At 48.0% G+C, this 26,884-nt stretch overlaps 1 protein-coding gene and 4 non-coding genes across 5 annotated transcripts; all 5 read left to right on the forward strand.

Moving 5' to 3' along the window:
- Positions 1–1,728: 1,728 nt before the first annotated feature.
- On the forward strand, positions 1,729–21,170 carry LOC146237180 (uncharacterized). Its single transcript, XM_084685347.1, has 21 exons — positions 1,729–1,822; positions 4,016–4,067; positions 5,781–5,878; positions 6,702–6,847; positions 7,400–7,495; positions 9,418–9,539; positions 9,653–9,761; positions 10,824–10,932; positions 11,283–11,377; positions 11,482–11,596; positions 14,273–14,365; positions 14,494–14,708; positions 14,794–14,875; positions 15,255–15,319; positions 15,499–15,606; positions 16,389–16,490; positions 16,646–16,784; positions 17,019–17,725; positions 18,328–18,913; positions 19,085–19,520; positions 19,623–21,170. The coding sequence occupies exons 1-21, from the start codon at positions 1,729–1,731 to the stop codon at positions 19,723–19,725; spliced, it is 3,672 nt and encodes a 1,223-aa protein (XP_084541473.1). The 3' UTR covers positions 19,726–21,170.
- A 3,946-nt stretch (positions 21,171–25,116) lies between these two features.
- Positions 25,117–25,201, forward strand: LOC146237181 (small nucleolar RNA SNORD60). The gene has a single exon (XR_014740808.1). It is a non-coding gene; the product is annotated as a small nucleolar RNA SNORD60 (small nucleolar RNA).
- A 160-nt stretch (positions 25,202–25,361) lies between these two features.
- LOC146237182 (small nucleolar RNA SNORD60) lies at positions 25,362–25,446 on the forward strand. The gene has a single exon (XR_014740809.1). It is a non-coding gene; the product is annotated as a small nucleolar RNA SNORD60 (small nucleolar RNA).
- A 160-nt stretch (positions 25,447–25,606) lies between these two features.
- Positions 25,607–25,691, forward strand: LOC146237183 (small nucleolar RNA SNORD60). Its single transcript, XR_014740810.1, has one exon. It is a non-coding gene; the product is annotated as a small nucleolar RNA SNORD60 (small nucleolar RNA).
- Positions 25,692–25,851: 160 nt separating this feature from the next.
- On the forward strand, positions 25,852–25,936 carry LOC146237184 (small nucleolar RNA SNORD60). The gene has a single exon (XR_014740812.1). It is a non-coding gene; the product is annotated as a small nucleolar RNA SNORD60 (small nucleolar RNA).
- Positions 25,937–26,884: the final 948 nt, after the last annotated feature.

Below are 26,884 nucleotides of genomic sequence, written 5' to 3' on the forward strand. Positions count from 1 at the left end.
AAAACGAATTCAACCCAAGCGCTCTTTCGTGACGTTGTTGATTACGTTACTTTTGATCATCTGTCCATCATCGTATAAAGCCCGTCCTGGCAATTTCATTGGTCCGCCCAGCTCCTGGTTTTATATAGTTTGTCCCCAATACGAGTAGCCTGGTCCTAACCAGACCCTCGTACATTACATTTGTACAGAGGGTCTGGGATCTCTCCATTGACAAACGTCAACTTCCTAGAAGACGATCCTCTGTTGAAGTTTAAAACTATTGGATCCGCCCAGAGCCACTCTGATTTGCCATAACCAATCGCAAGCGTTCGCCTTAGCCAACTCCTTCACCACTACTGTAACGGAGCTAGCTGCCGTAGTTGGAAAATCTAACTTTTCCCAAACCCTGTGGGGAGGAGGGCCACAACATCATGGCCACCAACAAAACTCAGCAAGGAATGTTCTTGCTCTGGCTTTAACCTATGGATATTTGGCAGCATTGCTGCCACAACCGCAGAATAGTTTCGCTTGCATCTTTCTCCGCCGCCATTACTGAACTACTCAAACTAATGCACGACATTAACGTCATCGTTCTCAGCCACTCCCTCTGTTCGCTGATTGGACCTACAAAAAATGTGTTTCTAGAAACGGACTTCAGAGCCTAGTTCCCAGACCTACTACTGATGCGAAATCCAAATTGAGCGTAAGTATGTAGGAGGGCAGAGCCAGGCTACAATACGAGCCCCTCCAGACCCAACTTCCCAACCAAATTTTTGTTGTGGGCGGGGCTCCACATTGAGTTCCATTATATAGCTATTTCGCTGGCAACAGCTCTGTACCTCTGTTGGTCGACTGTACTACTGCATACATGCCCAGTAAACCCTTGTTCCCCTCATTAAAGAGGAGATACAGTACTAAAGAACGTTTGTTATACAAAATTATATAAAACTCTGCAGATTGGGTGTATGGCTAGGGTTATGGTGGTCATTTACATTTGGTTTCAATAAACCCTAACTCACAGAAAACGCAGTAGTTTTGATAGGCAGTAGGCGCGTTCTCTGAAACATACCATGTCATAAAATAAGTGATGATGGTCTCTTTCTGTTCCCGCAGTCCCTGCACGGGGCAGGTCTCTGATCATCACTGAGCCCTGATGCCTGGTGGACACACTCATATAGCATACACACGCGCACATCCATACACACATGCTCACACCGAAACACACAGAACTACGTTCATAATGACAAACACGCGTGCGCGCTCCAACATCAGCCTGGACCAAGGATTACAACTGGAGTGTTGCGCGCACAGCTGGCTCGTGTTTATGTAATACAGTGCTACGCGAGCTCCGCGGCCGAGCGACATTGGTGACGTTAAAATATCAGCGCGTGTTGATATTCTGAGGATGGTGCTCGAGTGATCGGCGGGAGGAAGCTCCCGATTCACACGCATGTACGCACGGACCCACGTCAGGCTGGACTGAGCACTCGGACATTCTGTGGGATCGCGAGGTTACTGAAGGGAGGACAAAGCGGTCCGAGAGCACCCTGACCGGAGGGACGTCCCGTGGCCGTAGAGGGATAACGGGGCCGGTCGGTTTAGAGGTTATTGAGGTTGTTTGAGCAGCGGGATCAGCTTTGCATCTTGCCGTGCAGCCAAATCTATCTCCACCTCCACCCGGTGGACCGGAGCAGGCAGGGGATGCAAGGGACGGATTAACAGGAGATAAACCGAGAAAATAGCAGGGAGATGGGGAAGGATCAGGAGCTGCTGCAGGCCGTGAAGACCGAGGATCTGCTGACGGCTCAGCGGCTTCTACAGAGACCCCGAGCGGGGAAAGCAAGTGAGTTCCACCCCACCCCCTCGCTCACACGCTCACTCACACACACACTGGGCCGGGTCGCTCACGCGCTCACTCACACACACACTGGGCCGGGCATCCTCACACACACAGGCCTAGTACGTCATGGCAGACGGTTGTGCATGGAGTCGCAAATTTGATGTCAAATCGATGGAGTTAGCTCTCCCCTCTCCTTCCACCACTCTGTACAAGCGCACACATATATATGGTTCGATTTATATATAATATATATCATAGGGTTAGACTGTATGTGTGTATATATGTATTAAGATTATATTATGTGTAAACGGGTTATTTACATGTATAATTATTATGATCATGTTATGTGTACATGAACACTATACAGTAAGCATACTGTTTAATACCATTTGATTGTGTGTATGAGGGCTGTATTACTTGTGTTTCCTCTTGTCTCTGAATGGGATTATGATGGTCATGTGATGATTGAGAGGGCATGGCTACACAGTTAGTTCCTGCAAGAGTGTGTGTGTCTGTTTGTGTGTGTCTGTGCTTATGTGAAAGAGACTACTACTGTTCTCAGGGAAGTGTGCGTGTGTGAGTGTGTGTGTGTGTCATACACACTACACCACTGCTCTCAGGGAAGGGATTACTGGTGTGTAAAGACCCCAGATGTTTTTAGTAATAATGTAGGCATCATGAGTGTGTGTGTGTGTGTGTGTGTGAGGTATGTGTGTATGAGTGTGTGTTTGCAGTGTGTGTGTCTGTGAGTTTGAGGTGTGTGAGTGAGTGTGTGTGAGTGTGAGTGAGCATGTGAGTGTGTGTGTGAGTGAGTGTGTGTGTGAGGTGTCAGGAGAGGTAACGTGTTCGGAGGAGCAACAACACCTGTGATATTAGAGTGAGTGTGTGTGTGTGAGAGAGTGAGTGTGTGTGAGAGAGTGCATGTGTGTGAGAGGGAGTGTGTGTGTGTGAGGGAGTGTGTGTGTGTGAGAGTTCATGGGAGTGACGTGTGATCTACAGGGAGTTGAAGTGATAATTAGATTTCAATTACAGCCTGAGTTTTACTCCTCCTTTCTCATCTCCCTCCCCCTGTTTCTCTCACTCTTTCCCTCTCTCCCTCTCTTTCCCTCTTCCTGCTTCTCTGTCTGTCTGTCTGTCTGTCTGTCTGTCTGTCTGTCTGTCTGTCTGTTTGTCTGTCTGTCTGTCTCTGTCTGTCTGTCTGTCTGTTTGTCTGTCTGTCTGTCTGTCTGTCTGTCTGTCTGTCTGTCTGTCTGTCTGTCTGTCTGTTTGTCTGTCTATCTGTTTGTCTGTCTGTCTGTCTGTGTGTTTGTGAGTTAATCTGTGACTGTGAACATTCCAAACAGAGAAAAGCAGAGTCCTACTCCTCCAACGCAACAACACATCATGTGACCATGTCCAGATCAGTGCATTTTGACAATGAAAAGGGAGAGAGGGAGAAGAGAGGAGAGAAGAAGAGGAGAGGGAGAAGAGAGGAGAGAGGGAGTAGAGAGAGGAGAGAGGGAGGAGAGAGGGAGAGGAGAGAGGAGAAAGGGAGAGGGAGGAGAGAAGGAGGAGAGAAGGAGGAGGGAGGAAGAGAAAGGAGAGAGGGAGAGGGAAGAGAAAGGGAGAGAGGAGCAGTGATATGGAGATTGGGGAAGGCGAGTGAAGGGAGGGGGGGGGCAGCAAAGGAACCTGCCCAACTGTTTAATAATTCAGAGGTAAACCTGGTACCATGTGCACACACACATACACACACAGATAGAAAGAGCCATAGAGAGGGTGGAAAAAGAGAGGAGGTGAGAGAGGAGACAGGAGGAGAGAAAAGGAGAGAGAGGAGAAAGGAGTGAGTAGAGAGAGGGGGCGCGAGAGGAGGAGAGAAAGGTGGAGAGAGGAGAGAGGAGGAAAGAGAGCTTTTCCCCAGATTACAGATTATGCCCATCAGATGAGGATTATACTCCCTCTTTGTGTATGTGCAAGTATGGTGTGTGTGTTGTACAAATGTGCGTTTTGTGTGTTGTAAGTGTGTGTGTGTGTGTTAGATGAGAAATTATATTTAGGTTAACACCAGCACACCTCTGCTCTGCATATGGTAAACTCACATACACACTCACATACACGCACACATATTCATACACAGTCACCACACTCATACACACTCACACAAACTCACTGACACACTCATATACTCACATGATATGCTGTTTGTTTGTGTTCTAGAATTGTTGGGAACAGCGAAGAGAGTTAATGTGAACTTTCAAGATACTGACGGGTGAGTGTTACACACACACACACACAGATACACTCTCTCTCTCTCTCTCTCTCTCTCTCTCTCTCTCTCTCTCTCTCTCTCTCTCTCTCTCTCTCTCACACACACACACACACACACACACACAGATACACTCTCTCTTTCGCACACACACAGACATAGGAACACTCAGATACACACAGATAAACTCTCTCACACATACACAATCATATTCAGTACCCTTAACTTGTCTTCTATTTATTGGTTGATCAAAGTGTTCTTTATGTCATTGTAACCACAGGGGTTGAGGTTAGAGAGAGAGAAACCACAGGGGTTAAGGTTATAGAGAGAGAGACTACAGGGGTTAGAGAGAGTAACCACAGAGGTTATAGAGAGAGAGAGTAACCACAGAGGTTAGAGAGAGAGAGTAACCACAGAGGTTAGAGAGAGAGAGAGAGAGAGAGAGAGTAACCACAGAGGTGAGAGAGAGAGTAACCACAGGGGTTAGAGAGAGAGAGAGTAACCACAGAGGTTAGAGAGAGAGAGAGAGTAACCACAGATGTTAGAGAGAGAGAGTAACCACAGAGGTTAGAGAGAGAGAGAGAGAGAGAGAGAGAGAGTAACCACAGACGTGAGAGAGAGAGTAACCACAGGGGTTAGAGAGAGAGAGAGTAACCACAGAGGTTAGAGAGAGAGAGAGTAACCACAGAGGTTAGAGAGAGAGAGAGAGTAACCACAGAGGTGAGAAAGAGAGTAACCACAGGGGTTAGAGAGAGAGAGAGAGTAACCACAGAGGTTAGAGAGAGAGAGAGAGAGAGAGAGAGAGAGTAACCACAGGGGTTAGAGAGAGAGAGAGAGTAACCACAGAGGTTAGAGAGACAGAGAGAGTAACCACAGAGGTGAGAAAGAGAGTAACCACAGGGGTTAGAGAGACAGAGAGAGTAACCACAGAGGTTAGAGAGAGAGGGAGAGAGTAACCACAGAGGTTAGAGAGAGAGAGTAACCACAGGGGTTAGAGAGAGAGAGAGAGTAACCACAGAGGTTAGAGAGACAGAGAGAGTAACCACAGAGGTGAGAAAGAGAGTAACCACAGGGGTTAGAGAGACAGAGAGAGTAACCACAGAGGTTAGAGAGAGAGGGAGAGAGTAACCACAGAGGTTAGAGAGAGAGAAACCTCAGGGGTTAGAGAGAGAGAGAGAGTAACCACAGAGGTTAGAGAGAGAGAGAGAGAGAGAGAGAGAGAGTTATGGTAACTAGTGTTCACCAGCACTCTAGTAACATCCAGACCTCACGTATGTAGCAGAAAGTGTGTGTACGTGTATATGTGTGTGTATGTGTATATGTGTGTGTATGTGTATATGTGTGTGTGGTCTCTTTGGTGTTGCACTCCATCCCTCTCTCTTGTGACCTACTTCCATTAATAAGCAATCTCTCTGCCCTGAAGCATGGTCGCATGCACACACACACACACACACATACAGATACACACACACACACATACAGATACACACCACAGTTCTGGAGTAGACACCATACTTCTATTGCAATAGAAAAATAATAGAATATTACTTTACTTTCCATCCAGTGAGGAAATGTTTCTTTGGCATCAGTTTCCATGAAACAGATTACAGACAGACAGTCCACTCTCCAGTCACCAAAGATATTCACACATCCTCACATCAGGCCTGTTCCTACTGCACCAGATGGATCCATCCATCTCTATGTGTGTATGTGCAGGCTGTCTGCCCTGCACCATGCAGCCCTCAGTGGGAACAGAGACCTGCTGGCCCTGCTGCTGGAGGCCCAGGCCACGGTGGACATCAAGGACAACAAAGGTGCCCGTTCCTCCCCTCCTCCCTCCTCCCCTCCTCCTTACCCCCCTCCTCCCCTCCCTCCTCCCCTCCTCCTCCTCCCCTACTCCTTACCCCCTCCTCCCCTCCTCCTCCTCCCCTCCTCCTTACCCCCCTCCTCCCCTCCCTCCTCCCCTCCTCCTTCTCCCCTACTCCTTACCCCCCTCCTCCCCTCCTCCTGCTCCCCTTCTCCTTACCCCCCTCCTCCCCTCCTCCTCCTCCCCTCCTCCTTACCCCCTCCTCCCCTCCCTCCCCTCCTCCTTCTCCCCTACTCCTTACCCCCCTCCTCCCCTCCCTCCTCCCCTCCTCCTTCTCCCCTACTCCTTACCCCCCTCCTCCCCTCCTCCTCCTCCCCTTCTCCTTACCCCCCTCCTCCCCTCCTCCTCCTTCCCTCCTCCTTACCCCCTCCTCCCCTCTCTCCTCCCCTCCTCCTTCTCCCCTTCTCCTTACCCCCCTCCTCCCCTCCCTCCTCCCCTCCTCCTTCTCCCCTACTCCTTACCCCCCTCCTCCCCTCCCCTACTCCTTACCCCCCTCCTCTTCCTCCCCTCCTCCTTACCCCCCTCCTCCCCTCCTCCTCCACCCCTCCTATTAAAGCACTATGTCCACCATATGGCCTTGCACACAACTCACACATTCACTCACATACATGCACAAGCACACACATGTACTCATACAAGCACACACGTGTACAAGCATATACAAACATCAATGAATCAATTTGTAGTAAAGTCAGTAATGTTCTTGTTTGCTTTTGTTTGTTTGTGTTTGGTGTTCATGTGTGTGTGATGGTGTGTGCGTGTGTCAACAGGAATGCGTCCTCTACACTATGCTTCGTGGCAGGGAAAGACTGAACCAATGAAAATGCTTCTGAAGGCGGGCTCATCGGTGAATGGCCAATCAGAGGAGGGTCAGATCCCGCTCCACCTATCGGCCCAGCATGGACACTATGACGGGGTAACCAATCACAGCTCTCCACATTCGTGTCAATAAAATTAGACTGGATTTGTCTGCAGGGTGTTGAACAGCCCCTGGACGCCTCTTTGAATGAAAGCTGCCGAGCAAACATGCAATATGAATAATAACATGACATCACTGGGTTAGGGATAGTGTGAGTAGAGCTGGGTTAGAGCTTGAGCTCCTGTGTGAGCACAGCTGCAGCACTAACCCTAACCCTAACAAGGCTGTCTAGAACAGCTGGGCTCATGCCAGGTAGGTTTACACAAACACAGAATTTACTGTGGCAGGAAGGTGCAAACAATAAACATATACGGATCTTAAATTAAGTTAAAAAGTACACTAGTTTAACTAATCTAGTCTCTGCATGTTTGTGTGTGTGTGTGTGTGTCTGTGGTCTCTGCATGTGTGTGTGTGTGTGTGTGTGTGTCTGTGGTCTCTGCATGTGTGTGTGTGTGTGTGTGTGTGTCTGTGGTCTCTGCATGTGTGTGTGTGTGTGGTCTCTGCATGTGTGTGTGTGTGTGGTCTCTGTGTGTGTGTGTGTGTCTCTAGTCAGAGATGCTCTTGCAGCACCAGTCAAACCCATGTCTGTCAGACGCAGCAGGGAAGACTCCTCTGGACCTGGCCTGTGAATTTGGACGAGTCGGGGTGAGACCTCAGATCACCTGTCTGTCTGTCCATATCTATACCTCCTCATTTTACTCTCTTAGGGCCTCATGTACTAACGCTTTTGCACCAACTTCAGGTGTATTTGTTTCGCAATTTGCGCGTAAAAGCATGGCGAGGTATGAACAAACATGCTGCACTGAGGTAAAAGCGCAGACTGCCTTTCGTCGGAACTGACAATGGCAAATTGTGCTTTTCCGTGTCATGCATATGCCTTCACAGGAGGGTCAAGGGGAAAGTGGGAGTTTCTCATAAAGAGATGGAGGGGATGCGTTAAGTGTGCCTAATAATGTATTCCGCGGTATGTACAAAAACCGCCTGTGAAAGCGCACCTGTATTTTGCAGTGAAAATTATCCGCCTGTTAAAAACAGGCGTAAACCAGGATGCGCATATACATTGCTAGGAGGTCGCGGTTATGGACAGGCAATGTCACAAAATTATGTTGCAAGGAGGTTGCGGTTACGGACTGGCAACGTCAGAAAATTACGTTGCTAGGAGGTCGCGGTTAAAGACTGGCAACATCACAGGATTACGTTGTGGTTACCAGGGGCGGATCTAGACATTTTCATTCAGGGTGGCAATGGGGTGGCTGAAGGAAGTTGTTGGGTCGCCTCCTGGAGGCGAATCAAACCCAGAGTAGGAGGGTACTAGCCTGGCTGCCAGCCCAACTTCTCCCCGCCCACAAAAAAATGTGGTCGGGAAGTTGGGTCTGGAGGGTCTCGTATTGGGAAACAACTACACAAAACCAGGATCTGGGCGGACCAATGAAATTGCCAGGGCGGGCTTTATACGATGATGGACAGATGATCAACAGTAACGTAATAAACAACGTCACAACGAAAGAGCCCTTGGGTTGAATTCATTTTCAACAAACAAAATATTACGTTGCTCTGATTGGTTGTAGGTCTATCCAATTGAGCGTAGAGGCATTTGTTTTACGAGTTCGGTAGAAACACGCCCCGTAGTCACAGCCCAACGGAGAGTTTTCAGACTCATATTCTGACTAGAATTATGAGTATGACAACGTCAGGCTAGGAGGGTACAGTACTCCCTATGGTAAATGATTAGGCTAGAACACATTGTACTTTACATTAAACAGTAACATTAATATTATTTATGTTCTGTAATGTACAAATAATATCTTTCCATGGGAAGATTGGGGTGGCAGTATTTTTTTATTGGGGTGGCCGCTGCCCCCCCTTGCCACCCCTTAAATCCGCCACTGGTGGGTACATTCTTCACTTGCAAGGTCCCAACGTCATTCAATGACCAAACATACGTTGTCGCAACGTTGCTTTGGTCATCGAATGACGTTGCGGCTACGTAAGGGACTGTGTTAGCTGGGTATGCCTCCTGGTGAAATGGCAGCCGTAACACGAGCAAGACGAAGACATAGGCCAAAGGATTCCTGCCACAGGGATCTCACTTTCTGAGTTGAGTGAACACAAAATCATTACGCGTTACAGATTAAGCAGCCATGCAATATTACAGTTACTGGAAGAAATCAAAGAATACATTGAATCTCCGACTCAGCGTTCACATTCCATTCCAGCAGTTGTTAAACTCCTCGCTACATTATAAATATTGGCATCAGGATCATTTCAAACAGTCATCGCTGTTTTGACTTTGGTGGCTGATCCATGATAGAAAGAGAGAAGGAGGCCCATTCAATTGCACGTTTAAATGCTCGCAATGTGCGGTTTAGTGGGAGGAGAAAGGCGCTGATTACCTGATGATCTGCACATTTCGTAAAGACGACGTAAACTGAAGCATCTCACCGTGTGTAATCTGCGGGTTAGCTATGGCGCTGATAACGCTACGTTTGGGAATGTACATGAGGCCCTCAGTCTCTTCCTAGTCATGATGTGGGTGTCGTCATGGTAACTCTTCGGTGTGTGTGCAGGTGGTGCAGCTGCTCCTCAGCAGTAACATGTGTGCCGCCATGTTGGAGCCCAAACCGTCAGACCCCACCGGAGTCTCTCCTCTCCACCTCGCTGCCAAGAACGGACACATCGATGTCATCCGGTCAGAACCTTAACCCTAACCCATCCGGTCAGAACCACACAACTCTAACCTTAATTCAACCATACCTAGTCTAACCTATGTGTGTGTGTGTGTGTGTGTATGGTGTGTTGCAGGCTGCTGATCCAGGCTGGTATAGACATCAACAGGCAGTCAGAGTCTGGCACGGCGCTCCACCAGGCTGCCCTCTGTGGTAAGACAGAGGTAGTACGCCTACTGCTGGACGTGAGTTAACCTCTAACCCTAACTCTACACACTACATACTCTATATACTACTCCACACCCTAACCCACACAACATAGACATACTGACGCTAACCCTAACTCTACACACTACATACTCTATATACTACTCTACACACTAACCCTAACACCATACACACCATACACACACACACTGACACTAACTCTACACACACCATACACACACACACTGACACTAACTCTACACACACCATACACACACACACTGACCCTAACACCATACACACCATACACACACACACTGACACTAACTCTACACACACCATACACACACACTGACACTAACTCTACACACACCATACACACACACACTGACCCTAACACCATACACACCATACACACACACACTGACCCTAACACCATACACACCATACACACACACACTGACCCTAACACCATACACACCATACACACACACACTGACCCTAACACCATACACACCATACACACACACACTGACACTAACTCTACACACACCATACACACACACACTGACACTAACTCTACACACACCATAGACACACTGACGCTAACCCTAACTGTACACACACCATAGACACACTGACGCTAACCCTAACTCTACACACACCATACACACACTGACCCTAACTATATACACACCATACACACACTGACCCTAACTCTATACACACCATACACACACTGACGCTAACCCAACACACACCATACACACACTGACGGTAACCCTACACACACCATACACACACTGACGCTAACCCAACACACACCATACACACACTGACGCTAACCCTACACACACCATACACACACTGACGCTAACCCTACACACACCATACACACACTGACGCTAACCCAACACACACCATACACACACTGACGCTAACCCTACACACACCATACACACACTGACGCTAACCCTACACACACCATACACACACTGACGCTAACCCAACACACACCATACACACATACACACACTGACGCTAACCCTACACACACACACACCATACAATCACACACACTCACACACTTTTACCCTCAGAGTGGGATCAGCGCGGGAGTGAGGAACACACTCTGCCAAACGGCTCTGGACATCGTCAACCAGTTCACCACCACACAGGCCAGCAGAGAGATCAAGCAGCTGCTGAGAGGTGAGGAGGGGGTAGGAGGAGGGAGGAGGAAGAGGAGGGAGGAGGAGGAGGGGTAGGAGGAGGGAGGGGGAGGAGGGGGTAGGAGGAGTTGGAGGGGGAAGAGGAGGGAGGTGGAGGAGGGAGGAGGGGGAGGAGGAGGGGTAGGAGGAGGAGGAGGAGGGGTAGGAGGAGGGAGGAGGAGGAGGGCGGAGGGGGAGGAAGAGGGGGAGGAAGAGGGGGAGGAGGGGGTAAGAGGAGGGAGGAGGAGGAGGAGGAGGGAGGGTTTGAGTAACTGTGTACATGTGTGTGGTGTGTGTGTATGTCTATGTGTGTATGTGTGTGATGTGTGTGTATGTGTGTGTGTCTCAAAGATGCGTCCGCGGCCATGCAGGTGCGAGCGCTGAAGGACTATTGCAACAATTATGACCTGACCAGCCTCAACATCAAGACTGGAGACATCATCACGGTACACACACTTTCACACACACACTCTCTCACACCTCACGCCCACACCTCACACACACACATGCACTCACACCGTGTTGTGTGTGTTTGGTGTGTGTGTGTCAGGTTTTGGAGCAGCACACTGACGGGAGATGGAAGGGTTGTATCCATGACAACCGGACAGGAAATGACCGTGTGGGCTACTTTCCATCCAACATGGTGGAGGTGATCAAGAGGGCAGGTGACCAATCATGTTGCAGCAGAAGTGTGGATGTGATGAGAGAGTTTATGAGAGTTTAAGCAGGAGCAAAACCAGTCACAACCTTGATCTCCATAGCCCCCTCCGGCTCTCCCCCCCCCCCCCTCTCTCTCTCTCTCTCTCTCTCTCTCTCTCTCTCTCTCTCTCTCTCTCTCTCTCTCTCTCTCTCTCTCTCTCCCTCCCTCCCTCCCTCCCTCCCCCCTTCCCTCCCTCCCTCCCTCCCTCCCCCCTTCACTCCCTCCCTCCCTCCCCCCTTCCCTCCAGCCCTCCCTCCCTCCCACCCTCCCTCCCTCCCTCCCCCCTTCCCTCCCTCCCTCCCTCTCTCCCTCCCTCCCTCCCTCCCCCCTTCCCTCCCTCCCTCCCTCCCTCCCTCCCTCCCTCCCTCCCTCCCTCCCTCCCTCCCTCCCTCTCCTCCTACAGTTCCTGGCTCTGCCACTATTCCGTTTGCATGGTTCCCCTCTATGCTTCATGTTAGATTCCATTGTTTTTGCTTTGTAAGTTCTTCATTCTAAATTTCTATTTTATCTTCTAATATTAGTTGTATTTTAGCTCACATTAGTTTATACTTTCATAGTTTATGATTTCTTACATAAATTATTATATTCATCAGTTTTTTTCTTTCAAATCCGTTTATGTTTTCTTCAGTGTTAGTTTATATTTTGACTGACTTGTGTTTGGGTTGTTGTCATTTGCCTTTCCTCTTCCTGGTCTGCACCTAGGCCACACCCCCTCCCCACAGAGCCACACCCTCCTGTTGCGTAGACCTGCCCCCTCCCCTTGCCCTGCCCTCCCTGTCAACGGCCACTCCTTTCATTTCTTTCCTCTTCCTAATTCTCCTGAAACTCACTCCTTCACTCAGATTCCTCTGTTCTCTTCATTTGGCTATGCTACACTTCCTCTCCCCCCCCCTCCTCTCCTCCCCTCTGTCACCCCTGCCCCTCTTCTCTCCACGAATCAGGAGCAGCACAGTCAGACAGGTACCTAGCAACCATCTGATCTTATTAACATAAAGTAACATCAGTTATGGCAACAACATATTACATCATCCCGCCCACCAGCATAAGAGCCAATAGCATCCCACCACCCAGAAGACAATAGCGTCATTCCACCCAGCAGACCACCAGACCAGTTACCCTGACTTCCAGACTACCAGACAAGTTACCCTAACTACCAGACTACCAGACCAGTTACCCTGACTTCCAGAGTACCAGACCTGTTACCCTGGCTACCACACTACCAGACCACCAGACCAGTTACTCTGACTACCACACTACCAGACCACCAGACCAGTTACCCTGACTACTACACTATCAGACCACCAGACCAGATACTCTGACTACCAAATTACCAGACCTGTGACCCTGACTACCAGACTACCAGACCAGTTACCCTGACTATCAGATTATCAAATTTCCAGCCCAGCCAACTATCAGATCACTCTACAGTTAGAGTTTTAACACTTGAAGACTGCTTCAAGTGGAGGCAGTATCCTGCCTGGTGCACTCTGATTGGCTGCCACTGGCTCTCCAGAACAATCTTTCATGCCATTGGTTCCTTCCTCTCTAGTATAGTCTAGTAAGTGAGTGTGTATGAGTGTATGAGTGTGATGAATGGCTGTGTGTCCTTTCTCATGGGGTTGTTCTGACAGTTACAGCTGTGTGTATGTGTGTGGGTGTGTGCATGTGTGTGTTGGTGTGAGTGTGCATGTGTGTGTGTATGGTGTGTGGTTGTATGGTGTGTGTATGGTGTGTGTCCGTGTGTGTATGGTGTGTGTGTGTGTATGATGTGTGTGTGTGTGTATGGTGTGTGTGTGTGTATGGTGTGTGTGTGTGTATGGTGTGTGTGTGTGTATGGTGTGTGTGTGTGTGTGTATGGTGCGTGTGTGTATGGTGTGTGGTTGTATGGTGTGTGTATGGTGTGTGTCCGTGTGTGTATGGTGTGTGTGTGTGTATGATGTGTGTGTGTGTGTGTGTATGGTGTGTGTGTGTGTGTATGATGTGTGTGTGTGTGTATGATGTGTGTGTGTGTGTATGGTGTGTGTGTGTGTATGGTGTGTGTGTGTATGGTGTGTGTGTATGGTGTGTGTGTGTGTGTGTATGGTGTGTGTGTGTGTATGGTGTGTGTGTGTATGGTGTGTGTGTATGGTGTGTGTGTGTATGGTGTGTGTGTATGGTGTGTGTGTGTATGGTGTGTGTGTGTATGGTGTGTGTGTGTGTGTATGGTGTGTGTGTGTGTATGGTGTGTGTGTATGGTGTGTGTGTATGATGTGTGTGTGTGTGTGTGTATGGTGTGTGTGTATGTGTATGATGTGTGTGTGTGTGTATGGTGTGTGTGTGTGTATGGTGTGTGTGTGTATGGTGTGTGTGTGTATGGTGTGTGGTTGTATGGTGTGTGTATGGTGTGTGTGTGTGTATGGTGTGTGTGTGTGTGTATGATGTGTGTGTGTGTATGGTGTGTGTGTGTGTATGGTGTGTGTGTGTGTATGGTGTGTGTGTATGTGTATGATGTGTGTGTGTGTGTGTGTGTATGGTGTGTGTGTATGATGTGTGTGTGTGTGTGTGTGTGTGTATGGTGTGTGTGTATGTGTATGGTGTGTGTGTGTGTATGGTGTGTGTGTGTATGGTGTGTGTGTTTGTATGGTGTGTGTGTGTGTTCCAGGTACAAGGGGCTCCAGCCCCCTGGGCTCTCCCACACTGGGCCAGCAGGGCGGCAGCATTGAGGACATCTGGGTGCTGAGGAAGCCACTGGCAGGTCAGACCCTAGCTAGCTAACCTTAACCACACACACAAACCATATCCATATATGTATATATGTGTGTGCATGTGTATTTATAATGTGTGTGTGTGTGTGTATAATATCTGTTGGTGTGAGTGTTACAGGAGGAGACAGGAGTGGCAGTGTCGCCAGTATAGGTAGTGTTCGTTCCACAGGCAGCAGCCAGGCCTCAGGGAACATACAGACGATCAACACGCCTCCCCCTACCTCACATGCTAGCAACACGCCTCCCCCTAGCTCACATGCTAGCAGCATGCCTGGCCTCAACACACACGGACTGAACGCTCCAGGTCTCCATGCACAGGCCGAAGGAGTTAAGGTGTGTTGATTTTCCTGGTTCATACTTGCCTCTTAGTGTGTACTGTACTCTCACTGAACATGTTTACATGGTGTGTCCTCTGTAGCTTCTGGCTACTGTCTTGTCCCAGTCAGTGAAAGCCAAAGAGCATCTACTGGAGCAGTCACGATCAGTGGAGCAGTCAGCAGGTACACACACACAGACACACACCACACATACGTACACACACACACACCACAGACACATACACACACACTCAACACACACACACACAGAGACACACTCACACACAGACACACCACACCTACATACACACACAGACACAAACACACACACACAGTCACAAACGCACATACACATACACCCTCAATCACTTAAAGTATTTACAACATGCAAACACTCTCTCATTTTCTCTCCTTCTCTCTCCATCTCTATCTCCTTTCTCCATCTCTAACTCCTTTATCCTCCTCTGTCCATCTCTATCTCCTTTCTCCTCCTCTCTTTAACTCTGTCCATTGCTATCTCCTTTTCTATTGCTCCTCTCCTCTCCTCTCTCTTCTCTTTCAGCCTCCTGTGCTCAAGAGCAGAGGTCATTTGAACGGAAGGCAGAGGCAGAGGTGGCTGATGGGAAGGTGAGTTCTCCTGCTCTGTGGACTGGCCCATAACCATGGAGACACAGACAGAGCCCCGGCCACCAGGCCCACACTGTGTTCTCTAGAACGAGCTGAGAACAAGGCAGTTCTAGAGCTGAGAGTATTCTGTGTTCTAGAACGAGGCAGTTCTAGAGCTGAGAGAGTGTTCTGTGTTCTAGAACGAGGCAGTAGTGGCGTGGCTCAGTGAGTTTCAGCTGCAGTTCTACACCACCCACTTCCTCACGGCAGGATATGACCTCCACACCGTTAGCTGCATGAGCCCTGAGGTAAGGTCACCTGACCTCAGCCCTGCTCTCCAGCCCCGTCCCCTGTCTGTCTGTCCAGGCTCCACCCAGCCCAGCTGGCCAATCAGCTATCAGACCACTCCCTGACCTCTGACCCGGATGATGTCATCATAACCCTCCTGTCTGTGTCACCTGACCCCGGTGTGAGTCCTCAGAGATAGCCAATCACCTCTCATTCTGCCTGCATCATTTGTATATATTTGATGCAACCTGTTTTGCATGTGACGAACAACCTGTAGTAGAGTTGGGTGTGTGTGTGTGGGTGTGTCTGGGTGGGTGTCTGTGTCTGGGTGTGTGTGTGTGTCTGTAATGTATAACTGTAATGTGCGACTATCGGTGTCTCTGTATGTGTGCAAGCGAAAGCAACACATTGTACCTGGGTGTGTAACTATAACTGTCTTCTGTATGTGTGTGCGTGCTTGTGTATGCATGTGTGTTTGCCTGCTTGTGTGTATGTGTGTGAGTGCATGCATGCTTGTGTGTATGTGTGTATGCGTGCCTGTGTGTGTGTGCATGCTTGTGTGTGTGCATGCATGCTTGTGTGTGTGCTTGTGTGTGTGCATGCACGTGTGTGTGTGCATGCACGTGTGTGTGTGCATGCTTGTGTGTGTGTGCATGCGTGCTTGTGTGTGTGCATGTGAGTGTGTGTGTGCATGCGCGTGTGTGCATGCATGCTTGTGTGAATGCGCGTGCCTGTGTGTGCATGCATGCTTGTGTGTGTGCATGTGTGCATGTGTGTGTGTATGCGTGCTTGTGTGAGTTAGGATCTGACTGCTATTGGAGTGACTAAACCAGGACATCGTAAGAAGCTGACAGCTGAGATCAGCAAGTTGCCTTCCACAGAGTGGCTGCCAGAATACCGACCTGTAAGAATATACTTGTACCTAAAACACACGCACCAACCTGTACCTAAAACATACACACACCTGCACAGTTACATTCACCTTGCATGGGCATGATACTGTGTGGGAAAAATACTTTGCCTGAAATTGTGTGCATGCGTGTGTATGTGTTCCTGCAGGCCAGCCTGGCAGACTGGCTGTCTCTAATAGGTCTGCACCAGTACTACCAGGCTCTGGTCCAGAACGGCTATGAAAACATGGACTTTGTCTCTGAGCTCAGCTGGGACGACCTCCAGGAGATCGGCATCACCAAGCTGGGTAAATATGACAACAGATAGATACAGCATCACCAAGCCGGGTAACCATGACAACAGACAGATACAGCATCCCCAAGCTTGAAAACCAAGACTGCATTTTAGGACTGCATGACCAAGCTTGGTAACTGGTTAACCAAAACTTAAGCTCAGTGACCATGATTATAGACACAATGATTGGTGTGGATTAGGGTTAGGCCAGGCTACGATGGCTAGACTGATGCTGTGTGTCTCCTAGGTCACCAGAAAAAGCTGATGCTGGCGGTGAGGAGACTGAAGGACCTGCAGACTGGAGACCGTAGCTCCACCCCTCCTCCCTGTAGACCCGCCCCCGTTGCCAGGCCCTGCCCAGACATTGCCTCCCCCTCTCACACCCCCCCCCAGACCCCCACCAAGACCCAGTCCTCCTGCCCCAAAGCCAGGCCCCGCCCATCCATGCAGGCGTCTGATTCGTCGGTCCGTGATGGTGGTGTGTCTGTACCCATGCTGCGCCTGCCTTCGGACGAGGGGCGCTGCCTGATTGGCTACTCCCTGGAGACTGAAGGCCTCCTGATGCCTGACTCCGCCCCTAGATACGTGTGCCGCAGCAGCTCCACCCAGAGCCCCGCCCCTAATGACGCCACCGTCAACCGCAGCCAGTCATCTGTCACGCTGCGTCCACGACGCAAAGGCCGGCCCCCGACCCCGCCCAAGCGCTCCTGCTCCTCCATCTCCGGGGGCGACGGGGAGGGGGAGGGGCTACTGGTGCTGCCGGCCTATCGGGAAAGGCGGGCAAGCGACTGCGGAGGTCTGGCGGGGCGCAGGGAGGGGGGGGCGGGGCTGCAGCGCTCGGAGGGCGCAGGTGGCAGCGTCAGGAGCCTGGCGGCCATGTTGGAAACATCCATGGGGAGCGGAGCCAAAACTCTGCCCAGGAACCTGGGGAGCCACAATGCAACATACCTGCAGGTGTGTGTTTGACTAGAGTCATTTAGCAGACGCTCTTATCCAGACTAGTTCAAGTTCAATTTTATTTATATAGCACATTTATGTAGCACAAAAACAGCCACATGGCTGGCTAAAGTGCTTCACAGTGCGATTGACCTTACACATACTATAGGAGCAAAGTCCAAACTTGCATTCCTTGGAGGTGCAAAAGAAAAGAATCGTACACGTAGAAAAAACACTAAACCCAAAATATTAGGAAAATGTAGAGTACAAGTTTTATTGCCCCAAAAACTTATATGCAAAAAACGTTTATTGCTTTCAAAGTGTGTTTAACTACTCTGTGTGTGTGTCTAACTACTCTGTGTGTGTGTTTAACTACTCTGTGTGTGTCTAACTACTCTGTGTGTGTGTCTAACTACTCTGTGTGTGTGTCTAACTACTCTGTGTGTGTCTAACTACTCTGTATGTGTGTGTAACTACTCTGTGTGTGTCTAACTACTCTGTGTTAGGGCTAACCCTAACCCTAACTACTCTGTGTGTGTCTAACTACTCTGTGTGTGTCTAACTACTCTGTGTTAGGGCTAACCCTAACCCTAACTACTCTGTGTGTGTCTGTGCTGTAGGTGAGCCCTGCCCTACTGCGGCGCCAGGCTGGGTCAGGTGGTCTGGGTTCTGATGAAGACGACGTTCTGAACCGCCGCCGGACCATCAGCGGCCCACTGACTCCTGACCCCACCCCCCAGATCCTGTCTCCACAGCAACCTGCCAAGCCCCGCCCTGAGCCCCGCCCACGCTCCACGGTTGTCACGTCAACAGCAGAGAGCATCACGGATGGCATGGCAACACTGCGCCGCAGGCCACGCCCCATCCCCTGCTCCGGTGGAGAGACAGACACCATCCGGCGACGCCCACGAGGATCAGACCAAGCAGAGCCCGGCACGCCTACCAGCAGCCAACCAGAGCCAGAGCAATCAGAGGGCGCCCAGCAAAGCCCCGCCACCCCACAGCAGAACGGGGGCGTGGTCATGAGGCGGCGGCCGGCTACACAGGCTTCTGATAGGCCGGAGCCAGCCAGTGAGAGCTGTGAGTGGATGGAGAGCAGGAAGGCATTGAGACCTACTGTCCCGTCCTCCACCCCCCCCCAGACGAGACAGGACCCCCCCACCCCCACCAGGACTGTCCCCCTGCCTGGCCCAGAGGCCCTGCCCAGCCTGGGTGAGAATACACACACCCTCACACAGACACCCACACACACACCATCACACACACATAACCTCACACACAGACTCAGATTGGAGGGTTGGAATACTTTCGTATTTTTTTTACGTTCTGAATAACATTTTATTTTCTCCATCCCCCCCCCTCCTCCTCCCTCCCCAGGGATTAAGAGAGTCCCTCCCCCCGTCTCCCCCAAACCCGCCCCCCCCCCCACGGCCCCTAAACCAACCAAGGCAGCAGTCGCTTCACTCACAGCCTCGCCCAAACCCTCCTCTCCCATCCCTGCTCCTCCATCCCCCTCCCTGTCTCACGCCTCCCCCTTCCCTGCCCCTTCATCCCCCTCCCCTGCACACACACCCTCCACCCCTGCCTCCACCCCTGGCTCCACACACCACCCAGTAAAACCCCCCCGTTCCTCCATTGCTGGCCTGTCCATAGACCTGGCCAACCTGAGGGAGGGGGAGGAGAGGGAGGAGAGGGGGAAAGAGGAGAAGGAGAGGGAGGAGAGGAGCAGGGAGGAGGTGCAGAGGATAGAAGAGATGGAGACTGCAGCTTTTCAGGACATGCAACAGAAGATCCAGGATGATGGACACCACGAGTGAGTACACACACGCAGACACACACACACTCACACACACGCAGACACACTCACACACATGCAGACGCACACACAGGTTGACTCACTTCTCTCTGTGTGTAGTTGTCTGTCGCAGGATCATGCTACGTTGCCAGGCAATATCCTGGACGACATCGGCAGTATGTTTGATGACCTGGCGGACCAACTGGATGCCATGCTGGACTAGAGCCCCACACCCTGACCCTGACCCCGGCAGGCCTGCCTGGTGGTCTGTAACTGTGCTGGAGAACTACATCCTCCACTTGCATCCCTCAATGACCTGGAGGCCACGCACACACAACTTCTGACCTCTAAAGCACAGCCAATCACAGCTCAGCTGTGAGGACTGAAAAGCACAAGCATCTTCCTTTTCCTCATCTTCCTCCTTGAGAGGCTGTCGCACCCATACACACACAAACAACAATAAACCCAGACACACACCAGGGCTGTCGCATGTCTCTTCAGGGACAGACACACACACACACAATAAACCCAGACACACACACAGGGCTGTCGCATGTCTCTTCAGGGACAGACACACACACACACACAATAAACCCAGACACACACCAGGGCTGTCGCATGTCTCTTCAGGGACAGACACACACAAACACACAATAAACCCAGACACACACACAGGACAGTGTGTGTTCTTCCTGCCCTCTGTAGTATTCTGTTCCACTGTCAGTATTGTTGTTGTTGTTTGTTGTTGTCATGGTAGCGTGGGTGTGTGCTGTGTCCCTAACCCTGCCGCTGGTGTATATGGGCCAGTCTCCAGTGTGATGCAGTTAGATATGGTGATGATAGGTATGGTAATATTTCTATCTAGACTGACTGCTGTTGATAACCCTATTATATACATATGGAATATTACTAGATAGATTTATTTATGACTGGCTGACTGACTGGCTGGAAATAGTTCAAGAAGGCCCCATCCAGCACAGTCCACCTCTCCTTTCCTCTCCTCCGCTCTCCCCTCCTCAACTCTCCTCTCCTCAGCTTTCCTCCCTCCCCTCTCCTCAGCTCTCCTCCTCCACATCTCTGTGCCTTCAGTGTCTCTTTTGTTTGAGGTTTGTGGTTCTTGTTTATCGTTGTAGGGTTGATCCCTTTATTTGCATCCTCTGCCACCCCAGAGACACCTTTCATAGACTCACATATTGTTATTTACAAGGCTTTCAACAGACACCATAGGCCCTTCATAGACATAAACTGTCATCATTGATGCTTCATAGACCATTCATTGACACTTAGATCTTCGTAAACCATTAAGACACTTTCATAGACCCCCTAGATCCCTCATCGGCCTCATATGGTTCATACACATCATAGGCTCTTCACTTATGTAGACTGCCTGAATCTCTCATCGAACATCCATAGGCTTCATATCCCTCCAAGGCCCTTCATAGAGATACATAGACCTCCATAGAGAGCTCCTAGCCTACAAACCCAGACCTCTGTCCTCATCAGTATCAGTAGTATTTCAGTAGCTATGGTGACCATTCCTAAATCCGATGGACTATTTCATTTAAGGCTCTTTAAACAGATGCGTGGTTCAGGTACAAAATATTGGATAGAACTCAAAAGTTAAATGTTAATAACATTGAGCCGAGGTTTTGTTGAATGGGTTGTTTGAGTGAGTTGTTGAGTTGTACAGTTGTGACAAGAATAAATGTTTAAATTAAGAAGTTAAGTTAAATCCCATCACTGTCTATGACCAGCGTAATGTAACATTCCAACATTGCGCCTCACATCAGATATGTAATATACTGATCCAAGCTCACACCATAGATTGAAAATATCATATAATATCCAAGATCACAACTGAGAGGTCCAGTTCAGTTCACTGTAGGCTACTGTCATTGAGGCCATTAGAAACAAAGAAAAAATACAATGTAGACATTTAACATATTTTATAAAAGATGGTAGATATTCCAACAATGGTTTTGTAGCTTTATGAGGTGAGATTGGTCTCAGAACACTGAAACCTCGATAGACACGATTAGAAACTCCGTAATGTGGAAAGAACAGTTTTGCAAGCTTGTAAAATAAATTTGAACGCTTAAAATATATGGTCAAGTTAGTCAAATTAGGGTCAATAATAATTTGCAGTCACAGAAAACGATTTGCAGGAAAAGAAAACGATTTGCAGGAGCAGAAAAAGATTTGCAGGAGCAGGAAAAGTGTTTTACCAAAAATAATTTGCAAAATACAACTTTTTTACGTATGCAAAACTATTTCTGCTCCTGCAAATCTTTTTCTGCTCCTGCAAATCACAAAAAACATGGTCGGGAAGTTGGGTCTGGGGAAGCTCGGTTGGGGAAAAACTATGTCCGAACAGGTCCTGTTCGGACATAGTTTTTGAAAACGAATTCAACCCAAGCGCTCTTGAGCGCTTGGCGCTTGGGTTGAATTCGTTTTCAACAAAAAACATATTACGTTGCTCTGTTTGGTTGTAAGTCTATCCAATTGAGCGAAGAGGCATTTGTTTTACGAGTTCGGTTGAAACACGCCTATACTCACAGCCCAACGGAGAGTTATCAGACTCATATTCTGATTAGAATTATGAGGGCTACGTCAGGCTAGGGCTACGGGACTTTCCTGATACAATTTGGTGAGTATATGCTAAATGTTAGCCAAGAAGATTGAGAAGTTAATGTCAACAGCATATTCAAGCTATTTACAGTAGCTAGCTAGTCAGCTTTACTAGCTTTTGCTAGCTTTAATGCATCATTCTCGTTCATATTAAATATTTACTGGATGTCCAGGTAAATACCAGGTATTTTTCAGGACGTTCTGATGTTGACATTAGGTGCGTTCAACTTCTTGCGTCCACCTGCAGCCCGGCTGACTTGAAGCAGCCAATGGCATTCTCAGCTGGGTTAGCTGGGCGCCGCCGACGCTGCATGAAGTCGAACACAGCTATCACCTTATAAATCTTTGACCCTGCACCTATGGAATGCCGAGTTAGTCAAAATTAAATAAATAAATAGGTAAATAAATAGATAAATACATACATAAATAAATATGGCTATGGAATAAATTCTGAAATTAAAAAAAGATGGCAATAAATATATAAATATAGCATTATATAATTACATAGCTGAATCCATTTACCGACATGAATAAATAAATACATTTATTTATTTCAAAATGACGTTTTTGTAAAGACAACATTTATTTATTTCATGGGACTTTTACACGCCACATTTATTTCCACGCCACATTTATTTCCACACTACATTTATTTCTGTGCTGTATTTATTTCAAATCTCACATGCAAACGAGAGGGGCGTGGTTATCGTCAGACCAACGCAGCAGATAGCTATGCTACCTGTATGGGGGTGACAGTGGAATCGCACTGCCGAACGGCATGGCTTGTCAGGATATATTATTTTGGCACAGATAGTAGATTTTGTAGAGGTACTTGGGCGGATAAGTGCTCTACAGAACATAGATATTGAAGTCTTAAATAGTTTGAGACTTATTGAGCACTGTTCGTGTGCAAGATGTACAGGTAATGGGGGGTGATAAGTGCCAGGTAATGTTAGCTAACACAGCTAGCAACAAAGAAGACAATCACTGCCACCACCGCTACATCGCTCTGCTATTATGTGGATAACTAGGTCGATAAGGCACCTGATAATAACGATCTAGCCTCACCATTATGCCATGCATTACCATTCAGTGAGACGAGACCTGAAGTGAAGCCAGACCATTCCAGACATTACCCATACCTTTGGATTTACAGTAGGCTACTGCTTCAAATTGAAGTCAAGTTTCTTAACGCTTTGTTATTATTGGCAATTTAAAGTTGCAACTAACCAAGACGTGTCAAGACCAAGACCCATTCAACATGGTACACAATAACCAAACCCAGATATTAGGTACAGGTTTATGGAATTATTCAATATTAAATCAAACCACTACCACTGGACTCGTTTTAATGACCATTCAGTGACAAAACGGGTTTGGCTGTTCATATGTGCCAATACAGCACAACACTACTAGCTCTACAGTAGCTAGCTCTAGCTGAAATGGCCACACTGATGTCGTCCTTTTATTATTTTGTCAGCTAGCTAGCCGGATAGCCAGCCACTTGGCCTACAGTTGCCGACTTCGAGACCGGTGATAGCCAACATACCACCTAGGAAGACATAGTGTTGGCAGTGATTGTTAGCTTTGCAGACGAGTTCCACGTCACACGAGCGAAAGCCATGTTTATAAAGGTAACTTCAGCGCAACCTCATAGCTATCAAAGATCAAGTCCCCACACGTAGGCTACTAAGTCACCGCCATCACTCCCATACAAAGGAAGAGACGACACAGACATTATGGGCAAAGCTTGTCTACATTGTATGCTTTTCGGCAGTGCGATGCCACTGTCACCCCCATACAAGTAGCATAGCTATCTGCTGCGTTGGTCTGACGATAACCACGCCCCTCTCATTTGCATGTGAGATGTGAGAGTGGAAATAAATGTGGTGTGGAAATACATGTGGAAAAAAATGTGGTGCGTAAAAGTCTCAAAAAATAAATAAATGTGGCATTAGGAAATAAAAGTCCCATGAATTAAATTCATGTCTTTACAAAACCGTCATTTTTAAATAAATAAATGTATTTATTTATTGATGTCGGTAAATGGATTCAGCTATATAATTATATAATGTTATATTTATATATTTATTACCATCTTTTTTTTTATTTCAGAGTTTATTTCATAGACGTATTTATATATGTATGTATTTATCTATTCATTTACCTATTTATTTATTGATTTAATTTTGACTAACTCGGCTTTCCATATGCACCCCCCAACAGTTTCCCGCAGAAAAGTGGAAAGCACCACAAATCTCCCTACCTTGCCAGCTGGGAGCTGTTAGTGTTGTAGTTTAAAATCGAAGATTAACGTTATTGGCCGACAAAACCGGAAATTCCGCCACAGAATAATTCTCAGTATAAAAGCCTCCTCTTCGCGGCTTGACTGCCTTTTCACCCTCGAAGAGCAGAGTATGACGCTAAACATTAATGCAACATTAGTTATCGATGCTATGAAGTTTCCCTGGTCGTTACAGCACTGCAGTCAACAAATCACCAATCCAACAAGTTTTCTGGTAAGCAACTAGATATTGGGCGAACTAAGCGAGCTAGATGGTTTGCTTTGTGGCGAGTTGCAAGCTGGCAATAACAAGCTAAAACATCGTTAGCATTGGACTGTGCTTGCTAGCAGTCTGCAATCACATTTAACTAACGTGAGAAATAACTTTGTTTTACAGTTGGAAAACGTTTATTAAGTAGCTGCTGCGGCTGTTAAAGTACATTTTCATGGATCCGTGGGTTTGCCCAAGTTCCATACCGTGAACACGTTTGCTAACTTTGTACCACGTGTTCAAGTTTGGTGCTGCGAACGTGTTGACCAGTTGTGGCCTGTCTGAACTACTGTTAATCTGTCTAAACCAGTGTTGTAAATTTGACCATACTATTTTTGATGCCTTATGTGCTTGTAAATGAGAATACTGTGGCTGGCCCCTATCCAGCCTATAGAAGCATTAAAATGAACAATTTGGACAACAATACAATGAGCCAGTGATGACAAAACAAAATAACTTTTCTGACACCTACTATGAGAGCCTTGTGCTCCTGATTCTAACTCTGTTCTGAGGCTCTGCACTAAGTACAAGTTGTCCTGTTTGGAGACCTGAAACCTCCTAAATCAGCTCTCTTACAGATGAAGGCCCATGGTTGAAGCTGATTGGCGAGGGAGAGATCATGTGACAAAGGAAGTGCAGGTACCCCAGCTGTTTTCCTACTTACCTGAACTGTTATAGCCAGTGATGACAAAACAAAATAACTTTTCTGACACCTACTATGAGAGCCTTGTGCTCCTGATTCTAACTCTGTTCTGAGGCTCTGCACTAAGTACAAGTTGTCCTGTTTGGAGACCTGAAACCTCCTAAATCAGCTCTCTTACAGATGAAGGCCCATGGTTGAAGCTGATTGGCGAGGGAGAGATCATGTGACAAAGGAAGTGCAGGTACCCCAGCTGTTTTCCTACTTACCTGAACTGTTATAGCCAGTGATGACAAAACAAAATAACTTTTCTGACACCTACTATGAGAGCCTTGTGCTCCTGATTCTAACTCTGTTCTGAGGCTATGCACTAAGTACAAGTTGTCCTGTTTGGAGACCTGAAACCTCCTAAATCAGCTCTCTTACAGATGAAGGCCCATGGTTGAAGCTGATTGGCGAGGAAGAGATCATGTGACAAAGGAAGTGCAGGTACCCCAGCTGTTTTCCTACTTACCTGAACTGTTATAGCCAGTGATGACAAAACAAAATAACTTTTCTGACACCTACTATGAGAGCCTTGTGCTCCTGATTCTAACTCTGTTCTGAGGCTATGCACTAAGTACAAGTTGTCCTGTTTGGAGACCTGAAACCTCCTAAATCAGCTCTCTTACAGATGAAGGCCCATGGTTGAAGCTGATTGGCGAGGAAGAGATCATGTGACAAAGGAAGTGCAGGTACCCCAGCTGTTTTCCTACTTACCTGAACTGTTATAGCCAGTGATGACAAAACAAAATAACTTTTCTGACACCTACTATGAGAGCCTTGTGCTCCTGATTCTAGCTCTGCCCTGCTCACCTAGACCATGACCATAAAAAAAAAAATATATATTCTTAGATCAGCTTTAGTGTGTTCTGGCCTGCCATCTAATGCCAGAGATTTTTTTTGCCAAACTTTCTACTCATGTAACTTGCTACTCTTCTCATGTTAAATGAGTATGGATTTTGTGTGATGAATGAACATATTGTAGGTAAAAACAATGATGTTTGACATGTTCCATTCTGACTGTTTAGGTGTGGTTCCAGAACCGTTGGGCTAAAAGTGGTCAGGCGGCCCTCCGCTCCCTAGCAAGCCAAGCACTTGCAGTCCTCAGCTGCAAACATGAAGTTGTTCATTAAAATGTCCAAGATTGTAATGGAACAAGACAAGCCTATCCTGCCTTTTGAATATAATGTAAAGGGTAAAGCCTAGTTTATACTTGTCGCCGACACTTTTGAAATGGTCGCAGACGAAGAAAAGTGTCGCCGAAGCTGCTGCATTTATACTTCGGCAAACACATAGCTATGGTTACATTGTTTACGCTTTGTAGCCTAGGTGATCGATCTGAGAAAAATGGCTGTAGCTAATTGACAGGCATTATAAAGGTGTGGATATGTTCTAACTTGCTCTGCCAATCTCTCCTCTTTTCCTTCCATCTTAAACAGCTGTTGAGCGTTCACTGACAATTCAAAACAATGCAGTCAACGACGCGTGCTGTCTATCTAGCCAATCACACTTGCGCG

The sequence above is a fragment of the Hypomesus nipponensis genome, chromosome 21 (assembly GCF_054491055.1).
Source record: "Hypomesus nipponensis isolate SF chromosome 21, ASM5449105v1, whole genome shotgun sequence".
Classification (NCBI taxonomy): Eukaryota; Metazoa; Chordata; class Actinopteri; order Osmeriformes; family Osmeridae; genus Hypomesus; species Hypomesus nipponensis.

Excerpts from the sequence above, each read along its gene's own strand:
- LOC146237180 (XM_084685347.1), top strand. The coding sequence starts at position 1,729 with ATGGGGAAGGATCAGGAGCTGCTGCAGGCCGTGAAGACCGAGGATCTG. Across the intron at positions 14,709-14,793 it reads CACAGGCCGAAGGAGTTAAG|CTTCTGGCTACTGTCTTGTC; the intron begins GTGTGTTGATTT and ends TGTCCTCTGTAG. Across the intron at positions 15,607-16,388 it reads TTAGCTGCATGAGCCCTGAG|GATCTGACTGCTATTGGAGT; the intron begins GTAAGGTCACCT and ends TGTGTGAGTTAG.